General features: G+C 44.8%; 1 protein-coding gene across 2 annotated transcripts in view; it reads right to left on the reverse strand.

The window, feature by feature from the left end:
* ISM1 (isthmin 1) overlaps nt 1-12,629 on the reverse strand; it is a 69,088-nt gene extending 56,459 nt beyond the window's left edge. The window contains exon 1 of one of the 2 annotated variants that reach the window (XM_040351290.1): nt 11,935-12,629. In XM_040351290.1, the coding sequence (XP_040207224.1) occupies nt 11,935-12,042 (108 nt within the window). In that variant the 5' untranslated portion in view covers nt 12,043-12,629. The remainder of the gene's footprint in view (nt 1-11,934) is intronic. The other variant, XM_040351289.1, reaches the window with a different exon arrangement.
* Between the last annotated feature and the right edge of the window lie 3,965 nt (nt 12,630-16,594).

Consider the following 16,594-nt stretch of genomic DNA (forward strand, 5'->3'; position numbering starts at 1 on the left):
TCGGTGTTTAGAAATAGAACAGGTTTTATTTTTTTCCGATGTGTGCAACTCCAACTGAGAAAAAATAAAAACACGCATGCTCAGAATCTGGTCGACGCATGTTTGGAAGCATTGAACTTCATTTTTCTCGTCTTAGTTTTTTTACGTCACTAGGTTTTAAAGTCTGAATTTGGTCTGACAATGTGTATGCAGCTTGAACCGAATTCTGACGAAAAATTCCATCGGATTTTAGGCCATCGGAAATTCCGATCGTGTGTACGGCCAACATTAGCATGATCTTTGTAGTACAGCTCCATATGAAGAAAGCCCTGTGCCGACCACGAAGGTCTTCTGTCTGAAGAGATGAAAAATCTGGCATTTCCTTTACCCAACAACCTGAAAAGCAGTGAAATCCTTTTGAAGTCAGTGACTTTCTTGGTCACATGGCTTTCTCCCGATCTTTCTCTGATCTTTTTTTTTTTTTTTGACTAAAGAGACAGACACTTTCTTCAGACGATTACCGTTTACATCAGGGACAGACAATTCAAAGAAGCCAATAATTAGAGCAACCAAAACATGACAGCTGGTGCCGAAGTTTCCTGAGCACTTTCTATGGCTGACATGGAACCCCGGCCACCCTCAATGCCTTCTAGATCCTACACATTGGATGGGTTGGCTCCAAAGATTTGCCCATCTTTACACTAATGACTACATGCGGCAACACAGATTTTAATATACCGGAAAAGCTTAGGTTTCAATGCAAGGTAGCCCAGTTTGCCAAAAGAGAAAGTTAAGCCTCATACACATGATCGGACTTCCATAGGACTTTTCCGTGGATTTTGGTCCAAAGGGGCATTGGCCGTGAACTTGTTCTGCATACATACGGCAGAGCTTTTTCAGCCAACATTCATCGGACTTCCACAGGACTTTTCTGTGGATTTTGGTCCAAAGGGGCATTGGCCGCGAACTTGTTCTGCGTACACGCAGCAGAACTTTTTCAGCCAACGTTCACCAAATCACATGGCTTTTCAGCTCTTTACCACCACCCTTTGGGCAACTTCTGCCATTGTTGTCTGAAGTTTAGAATTGGTTCGGAGCATGCGTGTTTGTACGTTGGACTTTAGTCGGATGGACTTGTGTACACACGATTGGATGATCCTCCATCGGACATTTTTTGCGGGAAAGTTTGAGAGCATGCACAGCGAACATTTGTCCGTTGAAAAACCAAATAAATAAATAAATAAATAAAATAAATAGTCCGATGGAGCATACAGATTGTCCGATAAATCCGGCCTGTTGGACAGCTGTTTTCAAAAAGTCAGATTGAGCAAGGGGGCATGATTAGTGCCAACAGCATGGGAGTGTGGCTATCCCTGCTGTTTAAAACAATTTAGAGGGGTTAAAAGGAGGCCTATGGAATGTGAGGCATTTGGGCGGGAAAGTCACGTGTAGTGTACAGTAGAACAGGTGTTTTTGAGCGGGAGGTTCACGTGTAATGTATGACTCATACACGTGCGGCGAGGGGTATATAAACCCCCCCCGCTCAGGCAGTTTTCAGGTACTTTACCTTACAGTGTGAAGAGCTCCCGGACGCTGCGAGGATGAGCCTTCTTGCTTCTGAGGCGATGAGAGCGCTGGTGAAGAAAATACTGGAAAGAGCGGAGACCGAAGGAGGAGAAGAGTGGCTGGAGAGATGCCTGTCGGCTATCGAAGAACCGTCTGCCGTGGACCAGGGCATGGAAGCTGCGGTCGGAAGCGCGGCCGGTCTGGAGGAGGGTGAGATAGTGTCTCCGTGTGAGCCGCCCCCTCTGGATATTCTTTCTCTCCCAGCCCGCAGGTCTCAGCGCACTCGCCCGCCGGAGCGTCCGTCGACGTCAGAGGCATCTCGCGGGTTGCCGGTATATCGTTCGGAGGAGGAAGGAGGGAGTGACGTCAGAGCCGGTGCAAGCAGTGCCCGGAAGGCGAATAAAAAACGTAAGAATGCCTCGCCGTCCCCGGGGCGAGGCAGAGGTGGTAGGACCAAGGCTCAGCCATCCCCGCCTGGGGGAGAAAATGTCTTCTTCCTTTCGCAGGCTCCAGGAAAGAACCAAGCGGGACCTTCAGCATCGCATGTCTCCAGGCGTGAACAGCTGGGTACGGCGATGGCAGTCGAAAGGCAGGACGGGAACACAAGTCAGGCAGCTGCGGCTTCAAGCGCTCCAGCGGCATCTGCTGGTGAGTTAATAGAAGGCAGCTTAATTTCACTACTTTTAAAAAAAATTGATAATTTAACTGATGCACTTAAACCTATTCCTACTCCTAAATCTAATTTACATTCAAGTGTTTGGTTAGGAAATAGCGAAGTGTCTTCGCACACAATAAGAGAAAAAAGTCACTCTGAAATTCCTGATAATTGTCTTAAAGAAGTTTTGCCATGTGAGATTTCTCCATTGGGATTTCACTTGGCTTTGAATATAAAAGAAAAAATTTGGAACAATGACTTTGTAGACCTGATGTCATTGCTTCCTAACAGTAAAGAATTTGCAGTACGTTCGGAAAAAAAATCAGATGAAGAGGATAGGAGACGTATTGCGCCCAGGTCTTTTCACAATTGGCTACACGCTTTTTGTATATTTTCTGCGGTTTTAGGCGAGAAATTCCCTGAGAAATGTAGCGGTCTCTTCCAGCATTTAGAACATATATTGGAAGCGTATAGAAATTTCGGAGGCTTCGGGTGGTATAATTATGATGAGTCGTTCCGCCAGAAGCTGTCGGTATACAAAAATCTTAAATGGGGTATGAAGGATGTGGGGTTGTGGTTGAACCTCATAGTTCCGCAAAAGCCGATTTTTAATAAAAGCCAACCGTCGGTTACTCCAAATAATGCTTCTGCGATGTACAAGAAAGGAATATGTTATGCCTTTAACGAGTCGCAATGCCGCTGGGCGGCATCGTGCAGATATAGGCATGAATGTTCTTTCTGTTTCGGGCCTCACCCGGTGGTGAAGTGTTTCAAAAGAAATTTCCAACACAAAGACATCCCAAAAAAGCACGAACTCCAGTGAGTCTGGAAAGAATGCTACCTTGGCTTCTCCTTTACCCCGACAAGGAGAAAGCGGAAATTTTAATTAAGGGTTTCTCCACTGGTTTTGAATTACCAAAATTTTTAGGAACAGGTTGTGAAACAGTGAAGAATTTAAAATCGGTAAGTCAAAATAGTCAAGTTGTGAGGGAAAAAATCTTCAAGGAAATAACAGCTGGGCGTATTGCCGGTCCTTTTATTTCCCCACCGTTTAAAGATTTCAGGATATCTCCATTGGGGCTTATTCCTAAGAAGGAACCTAATTCGTTTAGGTTAATTCACCATCTTTCCTACCCTAAGGGTAAGTCTTTAAACGATGAAATTGACCCAGCGTCAGCTTCAGTGTCATATGCGACTTTTGATGACGCTGTGGTTCTGATAAAAAGAGTAGGGATAGGCGCCTTACTAGCAAAATCCGACATTCAATCAGCCTTTAGATTACTACCCATTGCGCCCGAAGCGTTTAGTTCCTTGGGTTTTTGTTTTGAGGATAAATTTTTCTATGATATGTGCCTCCCAATGGGTTGCTCAATGTCTTGCCATTATTTTGAATTGTTCGCATCTTTCTTGCAGTGGGTAATTAGTTTTGAATCAGGTAGTAATGGAATCATCCATTACCTTGATGATTATTTATTTATAGGGCCTCCGGACTCTCCCATCTGTAATTTAATATTGCATCTTTTCCTAGTGATTGCGGAATATTTCGGTATTCCGATTGCAAAAGAAAAGACTTTTCCGCCAGTGACGAAGCTGGATTTTTTGGGCATAAGCATTGATACAAATTTATTTATGTTTCAACTACCTGAGGTAAAGATAGCTCGTTTACAGCTCACAATTTGTTGTATGTTACGTAGAAGGAAGGTGATTTTAAAAGAGCTGCAATCTCTCCTTGGTCAATTAGCTTTTGCATCTAGGGTAATGCCGGTTGGCAGAATTTTTTCTAGGAGATTGGCTTTGGCAACAGCTGGATTAAAATCACCTTTCTCCCACATTCGCCTTACCACAGATTTAAAAGACGACCTCCTAGTCTGGTCACAGTTTTTAGAAGACTACAACTGTCAGACAATGTTTCAAGATGAATTTATTTTTGCAGCAGACATGCATTTGTACACGGATGCGGCGGGATCTTTAGGTTTCGCAGCAATATGGGAGACACATTGGTGTTGCGGTGCCTGGCCACCTTTTTGGGTACAATGCAAGGCAACAAAAAATATTGTTTTGTTGGAGCTCTTCCCCATAATAGTGGCCTTTGAATTGTGGGGAAGCAGTTTTGCAAACAAAAGAATATTGATACACTCGGACAATAAAGGAGTTTTATTTGCAATAAATTGTTTATCCTCAAAATCTGAACAGGTAATAAAGCTACTGCGTTACTTTGTCCTTCTGTGTTTAAAATTCAATATCTGGGTGAAAGTGAAACATGTGCCAGGTAAAGAAAATACGGTAGCTGATTCGTTATCTCGCTTTCAGATCTCTCGGTTCAGGCTGCTTTTTCCGGAAGCGGACTTGGTAGGTTTCAAATGTCCAAGCCACCTATGGGAGTTGATTTGACGCCGGCATTGGAGTCAATTAAACAGTCAGTACTTCCTAGAACATGGATCGAGTACTCGATCGCATGGAAGAAGTGGTTAGAATTTAATGATGGTTTGGGTTGTTCTGGTTTAGTACCAACAGAGAACACGTTATTGGCATTTATGAGTTCATTGATGAAGAAGGGTTTTTCCTCCAATCATATTAATAAGACGATGGTGGGTATTTCCTTTTTCTTCAAGATGAATAGGTTACCTGGATGTAATAGCTTTTTCTCTGTTCGTCAGGCTATGAAGGGCTACAGGAGAAGGACACACCAACCAGATACTCGCAGGCCAATATCGATCGACATTTTAAAGAGGATTTGCGCTGCTACGTTTTCAGTATGTAGTTCGGAATTTGAAGCTTTATTATTTCAGACGGCATTTATTTTAATTTTCTTCGCGGCCTTGCGGATATCTGAGTTGGTCCCTGCAAATAAGAAAGGTACATCTGGGCTAATGTTGAATGATGTAAGGATAGAGGAAGAAAAAGTGCTAATTTTCATTAGCAAATCAAAAACTGACGTTCAAGGTAAAGGTCATTGGCTCGTTTTAAATGCCTGCGGCGACCGTACCATTTGTCCTTTATTAATAATATCAAAATATCTGAGTACCAGGCCTAAATGTGCCGGAAATTTTTTAGTGCATTTAAATACTGCACCATTAACAAAATTCCAGTTTTCAGCGTTATTGCATAAGTGCATATCTTTCATCGGTCTTTCCCATTTAAAATTTTCTTCCCACTCTTTCAGAATCGGGGCCGCTACAGAGGCAGCTAGAATGGGCCTTGACGATGCTGTCATTAAAAGTTTGGGGAGGTGGGAATCCAGTAAATTTAATTTGTATGTTCGCCCTAATTTGTCTGTTTAATTTCTTAGGTCAGAAGAGAGTTATTTGGATTCTAGGACACTCCTTTGTGCACTGGGCTCACAAAAGGGCATGTCAGAGATGTTATACTGCCAACTTGTCTTTTTCTTCCGAATGGTGTCAAATTTGGTGGAGAGGTATCCGTGGTTTACAGTGGAAAAATATTTCATTACAATTTTTCAAGTTGGCGGAATGCTGGCCTTCTCCTGATATTATAATTATACATGGGGGAGGCAATGATGTGGGTAAACAATCCACTTTGGAGCTACTGTTTTTGGTAAAAAGTGATTTACAGTTAATACATAGTTGGTTTCCTAAAGCGAGATTAATTTTCTCTGAGATAGTCCCAAGGTTGGTTTGGTTGTCATCCGGGAAACAGAAAAATTTAGAAAAAATAAGAAAGAGGTTTAATCATTTAATGGAAAGATTTATGCCCAGTTTGGGAGGTTTTTCCTTTAGACATACTGAGTTGGAAGGGGGGTTTCCAGGCCTATATAGACAAGACGGTGTCCACTTGTCGGATGTTGGTCTGGACATTTTTAACTCAGATATACAAACCATGATTGAGAAGGCCGCGGTGTTGGGGTAGCCTTTTTTGTTTGTTTGACAAACAAAATAGGCTGTGTGGGGACTTTTGTTTTAATAATTTATTTATGGTACTCGCTCGAGTCCTAAGACTGAGTGAGATTTGGAAATATTTGAAAAAATAATTTAAGTTTGAAATATTTATTGATTTATAAAATTTAATAAAGATAACAGTTTATTTATATTATAATTGCTTGTATTTATTCATACCAATAAAGGTGCCGCGGCCAATTTTATCACCATCTTTGATGGTCTTGGTTTGGTATTGTTATTTTAGATAAGAAGTAGTATAGCCTACATTCCCATGAGCAAGGGGGCATGATTAGTGCCAACAGCATGGGAGTGTGGCTATCCCTGCTGTTTAAAACAATTTAGAGGGGTTAAAAGGAGGCCTATGGAATGTGAGGCATTTGGGCGGGAAAGTCACGTGTAGTGTACAGTAGAACAGGTGTTTTTGAGCGGGAGGTTCACGTGTAATGTATGACTCATACACGTGCGGCGAGGGGTATATAAACCCCCCCCGCTCAGGCAGTTTTCAGGTACTTTACCTTACAGTGTGAAGAGCTCCCCCATCCCTCCCACCCTGTCGCAGCACCTTTTATGTGGTTTGTCACCCTTGGATCAAGGGGGGACTTTTGTTTTAATAATTTATTTATGGTACTCGCTCGAGTCCTAAGACTGAGTGAGATTTGGAAATATTTGAAAAAATAATTTAAGTTTGAAATATTTATTGATTTATAAAATTTAATAAAGATAACAGTTTATTTATATTATAATTGCTTGTATTTATTCATACCAATAAAGGTGCCGCGGCCAATTTTATCACCATCTTTGATGGTCTTGGTTTGGTATTGTTATTTTAGATAAGAAGTAGTATAGCCTACATTCCCATGTGTGTGTGGGGGCCTTTAGAAGAAACCGTGGGCTAGATTTAGGTAGGGGCGCGCATAGTTACAGCGGCGCAGCGTATCGTATTTACGCTACGCCGCCGTAAGTTAGAGAGGCAAGTGCTGTATTCACAAAGCACTTGCCTTCTAAGTTACGGCGGCGTAGCGTAAATGGGGCCGGCGTAAGCCAAATGTCGATGAGGGGGCGTGTTTTATGTTAATTCATGGTGACCCGACGTGATTGACGTTTTTTCCCGAATAGCGCATGCGCCGTCCGTGGAATTTCCCAGTGTGCATTGCTCCAAAGTACGCCGCAAGGACGTCATTGGTTTCGACGTGAACGTAAATTACGTCCAGCCCTATTCGCGAACGACTTACACAAACGACGTAAAAAATTCTAAATTCGACGCGGCAGCGACAGCCATACTTAACATTGCGTGCGCCTCCTAATAGCAGGAGTAACCTTACGCCGAAAATTCCTTTAGCTGATTCCGTGTTAGTAAAAGACGATTTGCGCTTTAAAACGACGTTACAAAATGCAGCATGTTCGAATTTTTTTTTGTCGTTTTTCAGAACCTGAAAAATGATGTGAAGCCCACACACGATCATTTTAAATGACATTTTTGAAAAAGGACGTTTTTTTCACACCGAAAAATGATCATGTGTACGGGGCATGAGGAAGGGTCAGAATCTTCAACAAGTTTTCATGGTCGTGCGTCTTCCTGTCCAAGTGACACCCATGCCCTTATTTTGTATTTGGGTGTCACAGAGAAAGCAACAGAGGGAAATCTCCCCGATAGGGTCACAGACGGCAATAAAAAATGAAAAAAACGGACTGAAGTTTTGACCCTTCAAAAACGTTTGTTGCGGAGTTGGCCTTTCTTAAAAACGGTTTGATTTCCCCAATTTTCTAATACGTATTAATGTCTTACAAATCGTGAAAAGTAGCCAATTGGAGACTCCTCAAAATCAGCCGTGTGTGTATTTAGGGCTACTACATGGGCGGACTATCAACACAGGGCTCTGTACAGAGGGAATGACCTCTCTGTTTCTTCTCCCTGCAAACCAGGGAGAAGAAACAAAAAAAAAAAAAAAATACAACTTTTGTAAAAAATCAGCCCATAATACACATAGTAAGGGACACATTTAAGCCCTTGATCTCCCTTAAATGTTAACCCCCTCCTAGCCAGTCATTAGTACAATGACTGTGTATATTATCATCACTGAAATCTTTTGGAGGTCAAGTGTTTAAACAGAACATTGTAAAGGTTTTGTTAGCGCTGATTGATGAGCAATAAATATCCAATGAACCTCCTGTGCTGCATTCTGATCAGCTACACTCATTACAGAACACCTCCCCCTTATGCTATGGAGAAGATCGCTCTGTAGTCTGCCCTAGGGTGACAATGCTGCATCCCCCATAGATACAGTGCAGTAAAGCTCCATTCACAATTGGCGTTTTGTGCAATTTTCTGCAATTCTGCTTGCGATCTCAAATCGCACTGCAATTGCAAAACACATGTTAGAGTGCCATTTCATTTCAATGGCACTTAAAATGCGGTGCGGTTTTGCCTTCATAAACTACACGGCAATCGCAGCAAAACTGCCATTGAAAATAAATGGCTCCCGAACATGCGTTTTGTTATTTGTGAGCGGAATTGCTGGGATTCTGCCCGTCGTGCTAAAAAATGCCAAAGGTGAATGGAGGCTCAGCGCTGTCATGCCAGGACAAGAAACGTTACTAAGCCTAGGTTCACACTGCTGCGAATTCAAAATCGCGGTAAAATGCGCGATTTTACCGCGATTTCGCAGCCGCGATTTTGCCGCGATTTCGGCCACATTTTAATGTAAATCGCGGCCCAAAATCGCAAAAAGTAGTACAGGAACTACTTTTTGAAATCGCAGATGCGGCGTCGCACTGATTAGGACAGTGCCATTGCCGACAATTGCCGCCGATTTGAGATGCGATTTGACATGTCAAATCGCATCTCAAATCGTTCCAAATCGTACCCAGTGTGAACCAGGGCTGAAGGTGAGAAAAGGTTAAAATAAAACCAAAGAAGAATATAAAGAAAACTAAAAGAAGAATATAAAGAAAACTAAAAGAAGAATATAAAGATAACAAAGATTCTACATCTAAAGACGTAAACAATTGGCAACATGTCACATTTTGTGTAACACATGAATGTGGATCACAATTGTGCCGTCATTGATAATTATGGTTTACTAAATGTGGGCAAAAAAATATATATAATAAAAGGGGCACAATGTGAACCGAGACGATGTGTAGACGGGGTGAGGAGATAGAGCTCTGTATACATCAACCAATCAGGAATAAGGACAGCAATGCCCCCCCACATCAGAATACAACGCGATTATCGATCTGTATCCCCATCAAATCAAAGAAAGACTGATCACTGCCACCATCAGAATACAATTATTGATCAACGGGCCTCATACCTGGTGCAAATATGCCCACATTAAGATGTATAACAATTATTGATCAGTGCCCCCCCCCCCCCAGCAGATCATATACCAAATATTAATCAGTGTCCTCATCATATACCAAATATTGATCAGTGCCCCCCCCAGCAGATCATATACTGGTAATTGATCAGTGCCCCCCCCCCCAGCAGATCATATACCAAATATTGATCAGTGTCATCATATACCAATAATTGCTCAGTGCCCCCCCCCAGCAGATCGTATAATAGTAATTGATCAGTGCCCCCCCAGCAGATCATATACCAAATATTGATCAGTGCCCCCATCATATACCAATTATTGATCAGTGCCCCCCCCAGCAGACCATATACTGGTAATTGATCAGTGCCCCCCCCAGCAGACCATATACTGGTAATTGATCAGTGCCCCCCCCCAGCAGATCATATACCAAATATTGATCAGTGTCATACCAAATATTGATCAGTGTCATCATATACCAATAATTGCTCAGTGCCCCCCCCCCCCAGCAGATCGTATAATAGTAATTGATCAGTGCCCCCCCCAGCAGATCATATACCAAATATTGATCAGTGTCCCCATCATATACCAATTATTGATCAGTGCCCCCCCAGCAGACCATATACTGGTAATTGATCAGTGCCCCCCCCCCCTCCAGCAGATCATATACCAAATATTGATTGGTGCCCCCACGGGAGATCATATACAAATTATTGATCAGTGCCCCCGCAGGTGATCATATACCAATTATTGATCAGTGCCCCCCCAGACCATATACTGATAATTGATCAGTGCTCTCCCCAGCTAATCATATACCAATTATTGATCAGTGGCCTCATCACATCATATAACAATTATCAGTGTAAATCATATCAGAATCAGTTATTGATTAGTGCTTCCCCTATAGTTCATATACAAATATTGATCAGTGCCCCCCCCCCCCCAGCAGATCATATACCAGTAATAAGTGAATTTTTATATTCAGCAAAATAAACATTGAGAGTGTGAAAATAAAATCATCTATATAATAGCCTACTAATAGGCTTGATGTGATTGCTGCCCACACCACTTACACTGTATCCACTTGTGACACTCAATAAGTAATAAACAAAACAGAATATATATTAGTGTAAATAGAGCAACCAAAAACTCCCAAATCCAAGTCTAAGTCCAAATATTGACAGTTCATTGAGATCCAGAGACCACCAGAGGTGGAGACGTTTTTTGGTTACACTACACTATATACCAGTAATTGATTATTCCCCCCCGCCCAACAGATTATACCAAATATTGATCAGTGCTCACAACAGATCATTTACCAATTATTGATCAGTGCCCCCCCCAGAAGATCATATACCAAATATTGATTAGTGCTTCATCAGATCATTTACCAATTATTGATCAGTGCCCCCTGTAGATCATATAACAGTTATTGATTAGTGCTCGCTTCATTGTTCATATATTATTGATCGATGTCCCCCCACAGTAGATCATATATGAATTATTGATTGGTGTGTCAACCAGTAGATTTTATACCAAATATTGATTGGTGTGTCCCCAGTAAAGAATATAAGATCTATTGATCAATGTTCCCCCAGTAGATCATATATAAATTATTGATTGGTGCCCCCAGTAGAGCATATACTAATTATTGATCAGTGCTCTCCCCCAGTACAATATATACTAATTATTGATTGGTATATGCTCTACTGGGAGGGAACCAATCAATAATTAGTATATATTGTACTGGGGGAGAGCACTGATCAATAATTAGTATATGCTCTACTGGGGGCACCAATCAATAATTTATATATGATCTACTGGGGGAACATTGATCAATAGATCTTATATTCTTTACTGGGGACACACCAATCAATAACTCATATATGATCTACTGGGACAACACTGATCAATAATTGGTATATGCTCTACTGGGAGGGAACCAATTATTGATCAGTGTTGTCCCAGTAGATCATATATAAATTATTGATTGGTGTGTCCCCAGTAAAGAATATAAGATCTATTGCTCAATGTTCCCCCAGTAGATCATATATGAATTATTGATTAGTGCTCTCCCCCCCAGTAAATTATATACTAATTATTGATTGGTGCCTCCAGCATATAGCAATTATTGATCAGTGTTGTCCCAGTAGATCATATATTAATTATTGATTGGTGTGTCCCCAGTAAAGAATATAAGATCTATTGCTCAATGTTCCCCCAGTAGATCATATATGAATTATTGATCAGTGCTCTCCCCCCAGTAGAATATATACTAATTATTGATTGGTGCCTCCAGCATATAGCAATTATTGATCAGTGTTGTCCCAGTAGATCATATAAGAATTACTGATCAGTGCTTCTCCCCCCAGTAGATTATATACTAATTATTGATCAGTGTTGTCCCAGTAGATCATATAAGAATGACTGATCAGTGCTTCTCCCCCCCAGTAGAGCGCATACCATTTATTGATCAGTATTAGACATAGTAGGTAGGTATTAATAGTTGGGGGTGTCTCACCTGGCTGACATTGGCCGGACTGGCGGGGCCCCCCCTTAGTACAGTGATGTGGAGGGTGAGCAGTAGAAGTCCGAGGAGAAGTAGTAACTCAGCTGCCAGTCTCACCATCCTCTTGATGCGCCCGGCTTTCAGTGCCCGCTCACTCGGGCCAGCTGCCCCCCCGCTCTCCGGGTCCAGGGGGTCCGGCCGGGTGGAGGAGCCGCCGCCACCACCGCAGCACTTCGGAGCCACTGCGGGACAGGAAGGAACAAAGCCCGAGGGAAAGCTGCACGGGAGGGGACGAGCGGGGGTCTCCCCAAGCCGGGGGTGGAGGAGGCGGATCAGTGGCGGGCAGGACTTCCCTCAACCAGCCGAGATCCGGGGTGTACATGGGCCGCTCCGTGCACCCCAATACTTCCCCCGAAATCACCGCCCCCCAATACTTCCCCACAAATCACCGCCCCCTCCGCCTCCACGCGTCTACAGGTAAGAGGTGTGCACTACCCCGATCCACCAGATCGTACAGGGGGGCGCTGTGCCGGAGATCCTCGGGGTTATTGTCCGCCCGTCCACATGGGGGAGATCGCTGTGTGTGTAGATCCTTCCCGGGACACCGATCCCTCCCTCACCGGACTGTGATCTGTACACCGTACATTGTATCCATTCCAAGTCCCCGATCTGCACCACTACATCTCCGTACAGCCAGACCGAGGGGCTTTATAGTGCGGGGCTTGTTGTTGGTGTGTTACCCCTCCCCCTGTCATTACCATCCCCTCCCACCCCCGGACCCCCCCTGCTCCCCTCTCCCCCACCGCATCCAGTTTACTAACACACCGAGAAGATGTACGGAGGGTGCTGGGGGTCATCATCATCCACCCCCACAGGGCAGAGCCCCCATACCTCTCCTGGGGGGTACAGCTGACCCTGGATCTGATGGGTGGTACAGCTGACCCTGGATCTGATGGGGGGGACAGATGACCCTGGATCTGATGGGTGGTACAGCTGACCCTGGATCTGATTGTAGGGGGTACAGCTCACCCTGGATCTGATGGGGGGGACAGATGACCCTGGATCTGATGGGTGGTACAGCTGACCCTGGATCTGATTGTAGGGGGTACAGCTCACCCTGGATCTGATGGGGGGGACAGATGACCCTGGATCTGATGGGTGGTACAGCTGACCCTGGATCTGATGGGGGGGACAGATGACCCTGGATCTGATGGGTGGTACAGCTGACCCTGGATCTGATTGTAGGGGGTACAGCTCACCCTGGATCTGATGGGGGGGGGGGGGGGGTACAGCTCACCCTGGATCTGATGGGGGGGACAGATGACCCTGGATCTGATGGGAGGTACAGCTGACCCTGGATTTGATGGGGGGGGGGGGTACAGCTCACCCTGGATCTGATGGGTGGTACAGCTGACCCTGGATCTGATGGGTGGTACAGCTGACCCTGGATTTGATGGGTGGTACAGCTGACCCTGGATCTGATGGGGGGGGGGGGGGGTGTACAGCTGACCCTGGATCTGATGGGGGGGGGGGTGTACAGCTGGCCCTGGATCTGATGGGTTGTACAGCTGACCCTGGATCTGATGGGGGGGGTACAGCTGGCCCTGGATCTGATGGGGGGGTGTACAGCTGACCCTGAAACTGATGGGTGGTGCAGCTGACCCTGGATCTGATGAGGGGGGGGGGTGTACAGCTGACCCTGGATCTGATGGGTGGTGCAGCTGACACTGGATCTGATGAGGGGGGGGGGGGGTGTACAGCTGACCCTGGATCTGATGGGTGGTGCAGCTGACACTGGATCTGATGAGGGGGGGGGGGGTGTACAGCTGACCCTGGATCTGATGGATGGTACAGCTGACCCTGGATCTGATGGGTGGTGCAGCTGACCCTTGATCTGATGGGGGGGGGGGGTACAGCTGGCCCTGGATGTGATGGGTGGTACAGCTGACCCTGGATTTGATGGGGGGGGGGGGGTACAGCTGGCCCTGGATCTGATGGGGGGTACAGCTGACCCTGGATCTGATGGGGGGGTACAGCTGACCCTGGATCTGATGGGGGGGTGTACAGCTGGCCCTGGATGTGATGGGTGGTACAGCTGACCCTGGATTTGATGGGGGGGGGGTACAGCTGGCCCTGGATCTGATGGGGGGGGTACAGCTGGCCCTGGATCTGATGGGGGGGGTACAGCTGGCCCTGGATCTGATGGGTGGTACAGCTGACCCTGGATCTGATGGGTGGTACAGCTGACCCTGGATCTGATGGGGGGTACAGCTGACCCTGGATCTGATGGGGGGGGGGGGGATTTACAGCTGACCCTGGAGTAGGAAGGGATTTTATGGGGGTAGGAGATTTCTTGTATCCATTCATGTACAAAGTTTAGAGTCCTGGTGATCCTTCTATTGGCTCATTCAGAGAAGACAAAATGAAAATGTAAATTCCCCAGACCCCCTTCACACCGCGCCGCCCCATCCCTGGACAGACCCCACCGGATCCGACTACACCGGTCAGGACCAAAGTCATTCTTGTGACATTCATGATTTTTTTCAGGTGATAGTAAACGTGTGTCCGTTCCATCAGACTATCTCATGTCTACTTACGGAATAACAGAAGAGAACGCAGATAGTTTTCATTTTGTTCTGGAACTAGACAGACTTAAAGGGTAACTCCACTTTTATGGGAAAAAAAAATATCAAATACAGAAAAAGTGGCAGATTACATCATTATATTTAGCTTTATGAGCAGGGCTCTCTTAACCTTCTTGTATTTCATTGTATTGTCTCTCTTTAGATTGTAAAGCTCTGCACAGACGTCCCTTTACAGTCTAAATCCTTTATTATAATATTAGTTTGCATGTTCTCCCCGTGTCTGTCATGCACATGTGCTGAGAGTACTAATAGGAGATAATAGAGTGAGCTGAATATTCATCTATCAGTGACTTTTGCCAGCGCACTGAGCATGTTTTTTTTTACTAAGCTGTGCTCCAGGACCTGGATGTGTTGTCTGGTAGAGGTCCTTCGAGCGCAAAACTGGCTACATAAAGTTACAAATAGTTCGAAAGGTAAACTGCGCCTATGTTTTTCTTTCAGCTGTGCATTTAGCTGCCTTCTGCTCCCCTTCTGGAGGACATTTCTTATATACATACAAAGCAAAAAAGTGTAGCGCTATTTAAATGTAAAGCAAGTGAAAAAGACTGTAAAAACAGATCTAAATTGAAAAAACACCGTAAGTGCTCAAAAAGTCCATGGATGGTGAAAATATTAAAAGTGCATGTATAGACACACAGGGCCAGATTCACAGAATAAGTACGCCGGAGTATATACTGATACTCCGGCGTACTTTCAAATTTGCCGCGTCGTATCTTTAGTTTGAATCCTTAAACCAAGATATGACGGCTTCTGGCTTCGATCCAACAGGCGTACGGCTTCGTACGCCTTCGGAACGTAAGTGTAATACTTCCGCGCCCGCTGGGTGAAGTTTGCTTCGTTTCCCGTGTCGGGTATGCTAATTTTTTTTTCCGGCGATTCACGAAGGTACGTGCGTCCGTCGCATTCTCTTACGTCGTCGCTAGTCGGCTTTTCCCGGCGTATAGTTAAAGCTGCTATTTCGTGGCGTATAGATAGACGTGCCATGTTAAAGTATGGCCGTCGTTCCCGCGTCGAATTTTAATTATTATTTTTTTTTGCGTAAGTCGTCCGTGAATAGGAAAGGACGTAACTCACGTCTACGTTCAAAAAATGACGTTGGTGCGACGTCATTTTGCGCAAAGCACGGCAGGAAATTTCAAAACGGAGCATGCGCAGTAGGTTCGGCGCGGGAACGTGCCAAATTTAAATGATCCACGCCCCATTTCAATTAGGCGGGCTTGCGCCGGAGGGATTTACGCTACGCCGCCGCAACTTTACAGGCAAGTGCTTTGTGAATCAAGCACTTGCCCGTAAAACTTGCGGCGGTGTAACGTAAATGCGATACGTTACGCCGCCGCAGATGTCTCTGAATCTGGCCCTTAAAGTCCCACGTGAATCAATAAGTCCAACTAAAATTTAACTCAGTGTTGGAAAATTATTAGGATGAGAATTTGATAGTAGATCCACCACCAAGGTATAAATAGAAGGCTTAGGCTCCATTCACATCTAGGCAGACAAATTTGCGGCGTTTTGTCCCGCGAATTGCGGCGGCAAATAACGGCGTTTTGTACCGCGATTGTCCGCCTAGATGTGCCCCTAGATGTGCCCCTCTATGGAGATGGTTCCCGAAAGCCGCCTGAAAAAAAGGTCCGGGACCTTTTTTCAGGCGGCAGGCGTGGAGATGTGAACCATCTCCATAGAGGGCAATGTCTTTTCATCCCTCTGGCGGCAGCGGCGTCGCACTACAGGCGACAAAACGCCTAGATGTGAATGGGGACTTACCAGAGGAACTGGACCCAATTAAGCATATACCTAATGGGTCATGCAAGCTTAAACAATATTGATGTCTTGACTCCAAGATGATTTAAATAGTAGACAGGGAATTGCGCCGGAGGGATTTACGCTGGTAAGCCTTCTATTTATACCTTGGTGGTGGATCTACTATCAAATTCTCATCCTAATAATTTTCCAACACTGAGTTAAATTTTAGTTGGACTTATTGATTCACGTGGGACTTTAAGGGCCAAATTCAGAGACATCTGCGGCGG

Source organism: Rana temporaria, chromosome 4 (assembly GCF_905171775.1).
Source record: "Rana temporaria chromosome 4, aRanTem1.1, whole genome shotgun sequence".
Taxonomy (NCBI): Eukaryota; Metazoa; Chordata; class Amphibia; order Anura; family Ranidae; genus Rana; species Rana temporaria.